The 12090-nt window shown below is 29.9% G+C and overlaps 1 protein-coding gene across 8 annotated transcripts in view; it reads left to right on the top strand.

The window, feature by feature from the left end:
• LOC148618483 (mismatch repair endonuclease PMS2-like) overlaps positions 1 to 12090 on the top strand; it is a 78925-nt gene that overhangs the window by 34525 nt on the left and 32310 nt on the right. For 7 of the 8 annotated variants that reach the window (XM_088577483.1, XM_088577482.1, XM_088577484.1 and 4 more), the window contains 5 exons: positions 2058 to 2160; positions 2617 to 2786; positions 3652 to 3730; positions 4933 to 5024; positions 10789 to 10888. In XM_088577483.1, the coding sequence (XP_088433609.1) occupies positions 2058 to 2160; positions 2617 to 2786; positions 3652 to 3730; positions 4933 to 5024; positions 10789 to 10888 (544 nt within the window). Of the gene's footprint in view, positions 1 to 2057; positions 2161 to 2616; positions 2819 to 3651; positions 3731 to 4932; positions 5025 to 10788; positions 10889 to 12090 lie in introns of those variants that run through there. The other variant, XM_088577487.1, reaches the window with a different exon arrangement.

The following is a 12090-nucleotide window of genomic DNA, read 5'->3' as shown; positions in this document are numbered from 1 at the left end:
CATCACAATGTGTCTGTTGCCTGTCATGTGTCGTTGCCCATAAACTATTTCAAACGTCTTCTTCTCTAAAACTACTGGAAAGATAGAAACCTTGCTTGAATGTTCTTTAGGGTATCTTTAACAATCTTTGTGTGGGGATTTTTGATCTGGCAAAAAAACATGGCTGATGTTATTAAAAATTGACCATAGGGGTCAAATTGAAAAATTATGCAAATTACTCAGAAATAGTTGGGTTCAGCTAATATCTTGGGGGTGTTAAATTTTTCAGCATGATGTCATGGACCTGTGCAGTAATTTTCAGAAAGATCTGTTAACAGATGAATAAGTAATAGGTCCTGAAATGAATTTTTTTCCTGGATTTTTCATTTTCAACTTAGAAAATCTATAATTTTGTTACCCTTTTATTGCAGCCGAATATCGGCTGTTTTTCCTGGAGACTTTTCCCAAAATGCTGAAAAATATTTTTCCCTGTGTGAGAAAAACTGATGGACATAATTTTTTTTAAACCAGGTAAAAAACCAATGACATGGTTACTCGGTTCACTCTTGGGGATGTTTTTTTTTTTTTTTTTTTCGGCAAGTCGTAACCTAATGAATATTTGGAGTACGTATTTGTCAGTTTGGTATCGGTTTTCACTTCAGCATTTAACACGTTTCTGTCCTCCATACCATATTATCCCAATGTGTTGAAAATGTGACAAAAATTTCCCAAAAATTAAGGGTTGGAGCTGCTTTTAAAACAAGGAACAAAATCACTGAAAATGTTCTCCACTGAGACTACTAGTAAGATGGATTGTAACCAAACAGGGCATGGATGTTTGTTAGGAAATCCTTTATAACATTTTTGTAGAGATATTTGATTTGTTGAAAAACATGCTGCTGCTACTAAAAATTGAGGATTGCATGATTTACATCTTAAGAAGAATATTGTGCTTATTTACATTTTGGCCTCCTATTACTACTTTTTATGGCCTCAGAAATGCAATTTAAACCAAAATCTTATTATTTATCTTGTAAAATATTACATTTATAAAGAGAGATTATCAGAAAAAATCAACTTTTTAGAAACATCAAATCAGCAATTAATGACTATTATCTAACTGAAATATAACTCAAAGGGAAACTTGGAAAAATTTTAAAAAAAAAGATGGTTTAGTTTGGCAAGACTATTTGACTAGTGAGCAAGGGTGTGAATGTTAGTATGAGTGATTTTTGTCTATTCTTTTCACACCTGAAAAAAAAATCATCTTTTTTACTTTTTGTCTGACTTTCATTGGATTCCTAATAAAAATCCTGCCTGCAATTTTCAATCATATTTTGGATATCTCTTACATTTCAAATTATAAGTGGTCAAAAGGGTCACAGCCTAAAAAATCAACTTTTTAATATTTGGTTCTATTTCGAAATTTTTGTTAATTGGATTTCCTATAAGAATCCCTGCCTGCATTTAACATTCAGATTTCAGATATCTCGTATGGTTTTTCAAATTATAAAGGGTCAAAGGTCCCTCACCCTTAAAAATCAACTTCGTTATATTTTTGTCTGATTTCAGTTTTTTTAATTTTTGATTGTATTCCTACATTAAGCATATATATTTCAGACATCTCTTATAGTTTTCTAATTATAAGGGGTCAAAGGGGCGTCTCCCCAAAAAATCAACTCTATTTTTGGTCTGATTTTGAAAATTTTTGATTGAATTCATAGTTTTATGCAATATAGTGTCCAAACCATTTGTTGTGTCCATAATATATTGTATGTCCTTATGCAGTAAGTGTTTCAAAAACTAATATTGTGTCCACATTTGCCCCGTCTGTTCAGGGTTCAACCACAGGGGTTGTATCATGCTGCACATGGTGAATCTTTTTATTGATGTTTTGCTTATTGAAAAATTTAGATTTTTTTCTTTCAAGCAGTTGATTTTCCTAATGTTGCTGTTCAGATAGTTCTCAAGCCTCTGACTTTTGATGAGTTCAAATGAGTTTTCAAGACTGATTGTATAGGAAGTTATCAATTGTTTTTAATCTTTTAAAAGTATGGTTAATAATTATGTAATTTCAGCGATTTAAATATTGTGTCAAGACACAAGTCTGTAGAAGTTGGCACTAGGCTTACATATGATCATCATGGCAGACTGTCATCTAAAACACCTATGGCTAGACAGGTTAATTCAATAATTCATTACTTTATTATTTAAAATGAGTTCATGTGAGAAATTAAATCTAGAATGAAATTAAACACTGTGATAAATGAAATAAAATGAGCTGTACTTGTAGCATCCACAAAAACAATTTATCTGTCAAGTACATGTAAGTACATATTAAGGACTAATTGAACTATTTATTTGGTTTATGCAGATATAACCTCATTCACTTATTACCCCTATAGTATTTTTCAAATAGACCAAAAAAAATTACGGTCAATTCATAACATTAACAATATTTTTAAGTGCATAGAGTCACTAACTGTGGTCAGCTTACAAGAAAAATTAGAAAAAGATCTTAAGGACTCATGATACTGAAATCTATATGTTGTAAATATGGCTCAAAATACTTTATAAAGTTCTCAGTAACTAAAGTTTCTGGTGACACAGTATAAACAGTATGTTTCTATGTTATAGGTAGGAACAACTGTTACACTACAGAATATATTTTATACACTGCCTGTTAGATATAAAGAGTTCCAGAGAAATCTCAAGAAAGAATTTGTTAAAATGGTTCAAGTTTTGAATGCATATTGTTTAATCAATACAGGTGTAAGGATATCATGCAGCAACCAAACAGCAAAAGGGTGAGATGTTGTGTATATTTGAACTGTCACAGGTACAAATATGAGTCAACAAACATTTTTTATTGTGTTGTCCTAACATATCAGTTACGAGCCTTGTCATGCATCATTGTGTAAATGAAAAAATTGAAGTCTCTCAATGAATTTTTTTACAATTTATTTCTTATTTATAAAATCACTGTATAAAAAGACATTTATAAAAAAGACTGTCATTATCCTGCCCATCTTCCTGTAGTTACAAAAAAAGCCCTGTACAAATTTGTTGGAGTTGCAATTACATGTATTAATTTATTGATTGAATCCTTTTCATACAGAGGCCAATATCACATTTAAACATATTCACGATTTGATATTATTTACCAACACATGTTCATCATTCACAACTTCCTGCATGTTTCTAATGTAATGGAAAAATCTAAAGATACAATGTTTTGTTTACTTGTTAGAAAGACCATGCATCGTCAAATTGATCTTGTGACTTTATGACACATTCAAATATATTGTTAGACATTGTATGTGATGAAATAACACAAATGCCAAGACATATCTTTATATGACTACAAAAAAATCTTTTTTTAAAAATTTATTCTCAATCTAGCATGTAAAAGACAGTCACAAACATCCAATTTCTCTTCCAAGTACGATAAAATGACTGATATTGGTTGTAAAAATATCTGGAGCCTTGGTTTGGTAGATTATAAAATATGAAATGATCTTATTTTCTTATGTCAATATGTGATAGATTTTATTGTATAGTCTGTAAGGTGTCCTAAAATAATTTATATATTAATTACAAGAAAACTGGTAATTTTAATTAGCTTTGAAAATCTTGTAAAATATTTTGTAACAAGATACACATATATTACAGGAATAGAAGTACAGTAGTGTCCAGCAAAGGAAACCCAACAATGAAAGAAAATATTTCTAATATATTTGGACCTAAACAGGTAAGACATTTTATAACCTTTATAGTTGGTTTATGCTTTAAATAGATTTTCTTTTGTTTTTAAGTTAAAAGTAAGGATTACTTTCCAAAAAATATGATATATTCGGGATTACATTACCGTACAAAACCTTAAGGTTAAAAACAAAATGTTGATAGTTTTTGCATCTGTTAATCAACTTTATGTAGATCTTTGGTTTACTGGGTTGGAGCATATTTTGACAAGAAAAAAAAACACTTGCAACTTATTGTTTTTGCTTTGTTCTGGGGTTTTTCTCAGACCTCTTATTGGATGAACACTGAAGTTGGCTCAAAATCAAGCATGATAAGGTGACTGTATTCAACCAGAATTTCAAAATGGCTGCAAAATTTAGAATGGCCACCAAAACAAAACCCCCAAAAAGGAGAAAAGAAATATATTCAATTAGTGCAACTATTTTATTGTATGAGAATTACTCAAACATCTGTTTAATTTTTTTTTTTTTTTTGGAAAGCTGCCAATTTTTTTTTCAAAATTGCCTCCTCAATTGCTAATATTTTGAACATGTTTGTTTTCGTTGATAATTGATATCTAAGGTTAACATTACATTCAATGGTGGCTTAATAATTTGACTGAATCCATCCATTTGCAAGTTTTGGCAGCTTTTATGTTTTGCTTGCAAACACTGTATCACTTGTATGATATTATTAAACTTTTAGACTGCATAGAAATTGATTGGTGAAACTCTGAGCAAATTTCATCAACTTAGTTAAAGACTTTCGGAGAATGTGTCAAAAATGCATGAATTTCATTTCTCTGTCCAGCCTTTTAATTGACCTTTGATATTGAAACCACAGGATCTGGCCTAGATCAAAGTGCCTTTAAAAACCTTCATAATCAGATCAGCTGTGTGCCAGTGGTTTCAAATTTTACCCATTTGTTCCCGAACTAGTAATTATCATGCAGTCATTACCATGATATTTTGTAATCGGTTATGTCATTCACCATTTTAGTATTTCCTCTGCTACATTTAAGAAACTTTTAGTTTGAAAAAGATGAAATCAGCTATGAAGGTTAAGCATGATGTGGTATTCTCTGCAACTTTTAGTTTGTTGAAAGATTGAAAATATATAAATAATGGTATTTCATCTACTACATTTCTTCTAGTTTAACATTTATTGTCCTATTTATTTGAACACCCTTCATTTACATTGATAATATCTTAGTTGCAGAGTTTGTTAGAGGTCAAACAAAGCAAACCCTCTGAGGAGGTATCTGCAGAATATGGTGTCAAGTGCGAAGGAAATGATATTTTCAGGTGAATATGGTTTCAAGTGTGGTGGAAGTGTATTTGTCTTCTTTATTAAATCTCCATGCTTTCTTTACCTTGAGTGTGATTGGATGGCAACATATTTTCTCAGAGTATTGTTTTCACTGAATTTATGTATAGTTGTGGCAAATTTGGACTAACACAGAATCTGTTGCCGAATTTATATACCTTGCAAAACTTATTTACTCTATGTATAAACAGCTATTTAAAACCACATGGGAATCTTTAGCTTAAAACTCTTCTTTATATATCAAATAATTAGAAAGTTCTAAATCTAGATAAATCTATCATTATCTTAATTATTCTGGTTCAAGAACATTCTATAAATATATAAAAGCAATGACCAGTGTTCGATTTTTAGTAGTAGGTAATGCCAATTATTTCTAAAGATACGAGAGGTACATTCAACAGTATTCTAGAACATTCATTAAAATTTGTAAACAAATCATACAATTAAAGATCATTAAAGTGCAATAATTTTCAAGAATAAAAACAATGTAATTATGAATATTAAACATATGACTGTCCATTATTATTGTGCATAGTTGGCAACAATAGTATCTTACTGGTGATACAAGTCCGTACTGAATTACTGATTTAATAGTTTGAATCCAAAAATCAAATTAATTTCATTTTAAGAACATTAACAAATTCACAATTAAGTTCACTACTTAAAGAAAAGTAGATAATTGTAAGGGCAATCTTACACAATGCTCAGACTAGTGATATAGACCAGGAAAACTTATATTGCTTGAGATTTTGGTGAGGCAAATTATCAGTTTTCTTGTTGATAACCATCATGAGGGCTGTCCAGATTTTGTAACATTGACTTGGCTATTATGTTTGAAGAAGCCATACATTAATATAACTGTTACTGCTTTGTCCATCATACTCCACGAAAGTATGAATTTCATGAAACTGTTGGTAGTTAAGACATGTGTAGTTGTGCAAGGAATTTATAATCTGCTGAATTTCGTTGGAGTTATACCTCTTTGAACTTAGGAAAAGGGGAGACACACTTTCTATGGATAAAAAAATATCTACTTTTTGCTTTTGTTCTGTTGATTGTGTTCTCATTTGTTAAACCTGTTTAACTGTCATTTCATAAATACACACGTAGAATTTGAATTGACCTGCCACAATGGATCCCACTGCTACAAGCCCAATAATACACGCACTCATATGCAAAAATTCGTATTAGCTGGATAATTAAGTATACAATATTTTAATGTATATACATGTATTAGTTTTGAAGTTCACTAAAACATTATTAGGAAAAGACGGACACTGAAACAAACACATTACAAAAGTGCACCCTCAATATTATTGTGGTTCTCTTAAATTTAATTTCATAGAGTACACAATTTTTTTCTACTTTTTTTTGTTTTGTTTTTGTGTGTTAAAATTTAGTGCCTGAGTAACTTGAAGTTTAACTTTCCCTGATGTGTCGTCTGCTCATGACAACATGAGCAATGTCAAAGACACTGATGTGCTTTTAGAAAGGGAAATGCATTGTAAATCTTAAATAATTTATGGTATTAGACTGTCAATACCAGATGATCAGACTTATACACATCAGTCTGTCTAGGTTTAACCAATAGAATGTTAAAATTTATTACTGATATACAATTATGTTTTATAAAACATTGTTCCTTATTTCCATTCTTGTAAGAGCAGAGAGTTTGAGTTTCATAAATTTTCCAAAAAAAAGTTTGTACCAATTCATTTTTCAAAATATTTTAACTTCTGTACTGCAGATCCTTTTCTATATAGAGTATATACAAACCCTGGAAAATATTCTAGAATTTTTTCTCAACAAAACAAAAACATTCCTATTAAGTTAAATGTTTTTTTTTTTCAGTTTATATATTTTTATTATTTTTTGTATGCTTTTAAAAGTATTTATAGTATCGATTTGATTATTCATAACTATGTCATATGAGATTTAGATATCTAAATATGCCAATTAAAATGCTTTCAAATACTGTATTGACATCCATAAAGACTCAAATTACTTGACCTAGTTTTGATATTAAGCCTGACCACATGGGTTTTTGTTTATATTTACTTCAAATATTTAAATTGCTATTCCAAACAAACAAAATTAAATCAATATATTTTGAATTACGATTGCATCAAGCCTTATGGGATTTCCTTAGAATTACGATTGCATCGATCCTTATGGGATTTCCTTAGAATTAAGATTGCATCGAGCCTTATGGGATTTCCGTAGAATTAAGATTGCATCGAGCCTTATGGGATTTCCTTAGAATTAAGATTGCATCGAGCCTTATGGGATTTCCTTAGGTTTGTTTCAATAAAATTCCGAAAAATTTTAGTTTGTGTGCTCTATAGAAAAGCAAGCACAGTTAAAAAATTGTTCATTATTATTTTTTAATGAGTTTAAAATAATTTATTTTCAAAGATTTATAAAAATGGATTCAACTGATATTACTGGTACAGTGGATTCCTGTTAATCGCATGGCCTGTTTGTCAGAAAAAAATATATGCAATTAACAGGAACATGCAATTAACAGAAATTATCATTTCAAGGGAAAATACCTAATATTATCAATGTTTAAGTGGGACTTTTACACCTATTGTGTCTGAAGTTATCAATAAAGTTGTCTAGTCTTTATGTCTCGTTAGATTCCTGCTATAGTGTCTTGTCTTTATTATGTCTCGTTAGATTTCTGCTATAGTGTCTAGTTAAAAGGGTTTATTCATGTTTCTCCAACATTTAAAATTTTTCTCACCTCAGACTAAAACAACAATCAATCAATGCTGGAGATTAAGAAGCCCATTAAAGGATGGTTTATGGTACATGTATTCATACATGTAAACTACCTGGTAGTGCTTTAATAGGCTGAAAAAAAATTCCTTAGAGTTTGTAAAGTTACCGGTGATGATTTTGATGTTTTAATGTCAAATACTGCTTTTCTTAACTTTTAAATGAACATTTTTTATAGTTCTATTCAAGTTTTTATCATTACTCAAAAATTCTTTTAAGAATGGCATTAGTATATTTTTATTGTATTATAATCTTTGTATTTTTTATGTATATATGGATTGTGAGACCTAAAAAAAAAAACAATCTATCTACATGTATCTATCAATTTTGCTTTTACATGTAACATCAGGTTTATCAAAATAGTTTATGGCAAAGTTTTTGCAAGCTGTTTTTAATAGAAATTCTTTCTACTTTCATTATTTTTTCATGTTTTCCTTTAACATGTAAAATGTTCTTGTCACAATTCGTTCAAGAGGAACTTTTTTTTTACCTTATGAAAAAGTATCTCGATTTTTTTATAATGTCATCAAACTAAAGTCTGACTCTCTTGAACTTATTTGTACAAAGTGCACTGCAAGCATTGTGTTTGCTATTGCCGGGTTCTATAGTGATATGAATAAGATAAACAATTCTAATGATAGTCACACAAGCTAAACCTCACCTATCATGATTATTAAAACAAGACTTGGACAACTTTATTGATAACTTCATACACAATAGGTGTACAAGACGACACCATCATAACACACAACAATACATAAAATAATTACAAAACATAAAAATAATGCACAACACAGTATTAAGATATAAAGTTGGAAAGGTTGGTTTTCACAGTAATATAGCAAGATTTCTAAGAAATGATGCCAAATTAATGTACAGTTCTTTTTGACAAAATTTGCCGCTTACTAAGGATTCTCTATAATTATCCAAGTAAGATAAATAATTTAAAAAAAATAACACAAGCTAAAACCTCACTGATCATGATAATTAAAACAAGTGCATTTAATATTTAGCAAAATAACTTGTAATAAAAAATAATCAGTTCTATACATGTTTATAGTTAAATATTTACCTTTAAAAAAGAGAAAACAAAATGTTGGTATATGAATTTTTATTGCAAGAACAGAAAAAAAGTATATTTTTTTTTCAAAGGTAAAATACAGGTAAAGTTAACATTGTAAACCCTTTTTAGGACCCTGTAATCCTTAACTTTAATTGAATGTTGTTTTAGACTTATAATCAAATGTTTGAGAAATGTGAACACACCATAAAAAGAATCAGAAAATGTTGTTGTAATTTAAAAATTTTTTTTAATTGGATAAGATATGAGTTTTTTCTTTGAGTTCCTACGCAATTAACAGGTATGCGATTTAGTGGAATCCACTGTAGAAACTTCAGAATTAGGATGTTGGGTTCATTTTACACATATATATCTTCATGGTATGGGTTAGGTTTTGTTTAATTTATAATTGCAGACCCTTCAGGTTGCATGTAGTCTCAAACACTTAACATATTTTTTTTTTTTACGTGTACAGCATATGTAGGATGCTGACCATGTTTTGCCTTTATTTTGGCATGTGTTTCATTCAATGAGGTGAAATGTTTTACAAAATTTAACAAGTATTCATAATTGCTTCACGACAATTTCCAAATTATTTTTATCCTATATAAATAATAATTTTAAAAATTGATTGAAATAAAACTTATGGTAAATGTTCTGTACTTTTGAAATTAAAAATATATGAAAAATTGAAAGGGAGATAACTGACATTTTGAATTAATAGATTATCGTGACACTGGTTCTGCACAGTTTTTTAAATTGTTAAATCAAAAACAAGTGATTAAGACAGTAATATTATACACCTTTTGTTGGTTTTGTTGCTTAATTTTCTAATCAAAGAAGTGAAAGTAAAACAAATTTTGGGAGACAAATGAGTTTGAATTCTGGGTTTATTGAGTTATTTTACATGATTGAAATTTGAAATTAAAAATTGTGTTTGGGAGACAAAATCATGTAAATCGTGCATGAATCTTAATAGTGACCACAAGTTATATGCTGTTGCCATAATTATATTTGAAAATATTGTACTTTTGATAGGGGTATATTAAATTTTAGATTTGATCCACAAATCAGTGGGGTACTCCCATGCCACAGGCAATTAGCTAATAGAGAAACAAATCATAGTTTGAGTTATGATCAGGTATGGAGATTAGTTTTTCTCTAAAAAATAAAGAACAGATATGGTGAAAGACAAAAAATGCATATAACCTTAATACAAAAGAGTAAAATAGTAAAACAGATCTAACAAAAATATCTTCTACAAATATACCTTTTAGTTCTTTAAGACCCAAACAACAAAAGTGATTAAATCTACGATACAACAGAACTATGACACTTCTTCAAAATAAAGCGAAGAACTAAAATAAAGACACAATGACACATTAATGACGAACATCTGACTGTAGACAGTTGTATGACTGTAGTGGTGTTAAATTTTATAAGACCTTAACCATCCTCCTTTAATGTAAGGTCAAAAACGAACTGAAAAAAATGAGCACCCCATAAAATTTTATAATGTACCCAGTTCTCTTCATGAAATACCTCAACATACACCGTAGAGACAAATTGAGTTACGTATCCACATATATAAAAATACAGTTACTGAAAGCTAGCTCAGGACATTAAAAAATTAAGGAAACTCTCTCAAATTCTAGCCAGTCCTGAATACAACTTTTCAATACATTTACTGTATGGCTATATAGATTTTGCTAAAATTAGCCAGCCCTGTCAAAAAATAGCCAGTCTTGGGTTGGCGGGCAGGCTACTATTTCTAACTCTGTGAAGGGGCATATCTCCTATCATGGAAACAATTAACATGAAGTTTTAGGAAATTTTGTTATATATGAATTTATAATGCAACATGTCTCAAGTTTGAATAATAAATATATTTGTATATTCAGATTAGAGGGCTATATATCCAAATGTGAACATGGACAGGGAAGAAGCAGTGGAGATAGACAGTTCTACTTCATCAATAAAAGACCCTGTGATCACTCTAAGGTGGGTATACATTGTATTACATATTTGAAAGGCCTTGTGATATCTCATAATTTCAAGGTAATGGAAGAAATATGTACACTCATCCTTATGGTATATCTGAAAAATCTTTCATATATGAGACAAATTCATTATATTACTCAACAAGTGGGTGATAGAATCACATTGTCTGTCTGTCCATCAGAGTTTCGTCACAATTATCTTGATTCCCAATGAATGGGTTGATCTCAAATTTGGTATGTGGTTTTATATAGATGGGGCATGTTGTACAATATCTACTTCCTGTTTTGTGGGATTTCACCTTTTTTAACTACCGGTATATGGAATGATATAGAAGATTTTCGTCACAAAAATCTTAGCTTCCAATGGATGAATTGATTTCAAATTTGGTGTGTGGCTTTATATAGATGGGGCATACATTGTGAGGGATTTCGATTGCTATACAGTATCAACCTCCTGTTTCTTACGCAGCTTTTTCTGCCTTTTTTCTAGATAAGACCATGACCCAGAGATTGGAAATTTTTTATCAAGTGGGAAAAAACTAATCAGATAAGATCATATTTAAACTCCTTGTATTTTGGAAGTTATTAGTAGTTTCGGTATAATTCTTGTAAATCAGCTCCCGTAAAATGTTGTAAATTGCAGAATAGACACATTTGTTTCCTCAATCTTAAACTTGCTCTCGAGAAACTATGACAATAAAGATTTGCTGACCCATCCAAAATATATTACTTTCATTTTACCAACTGACGAATTAATTGCTTGCTTCAGTTGGGAAATTCATGATAAATTTTGGGAAAAAAAACACTTTTTGTCATTGGAAATATGGCCGATAATTGGGGGTAAATCAAAACACACTATTCTACTTCCTGGTCTGATGATCTTTTCAGAATCTTCAGGTTAAAAAATTGTTTCAATATCATGAAAAGGTGAAATCTGACTGGCAGACCAGAAAGATCATCAGAACAAAAAGGAGAAGTGACTGTTCCTACATGCCAATGACTAATTGGAACAATTAATAGGTCTAATTTTAATTAGAATGTATGACTCAGACCTGATTTTCTTCCTACTTAAGGAACTCCTACTTTTTTATCTGAAAGTTCAGAATCAAAAGTTGTAAGGTTTTTCTAGACCTTACCCTCCTAATTCCTATTTTACTTCCAATTTCCCTACTTTTTTGACAATGAGCAAAATTATGTCTGAAT

This window comes from Perna viridis, chromosome 4 (genome assembly GCF_037379345.1).
Source record: "Perna viridis isolate PV_CMFRI_1.1 ecotype Kerala chromosome 4, ASM3737934v1, whole genome shotgun sequence".
NCBI classification, from domain to species: domain Eukaryota; kingdom Metazoa; phylum Mollusca; class Bivalvia; order Mytilida; family Mytilidae; genus Perna; species Perna viridis.
This window is presented reverse-complemented; position numbering and strand designations above follow the sequence as displayed.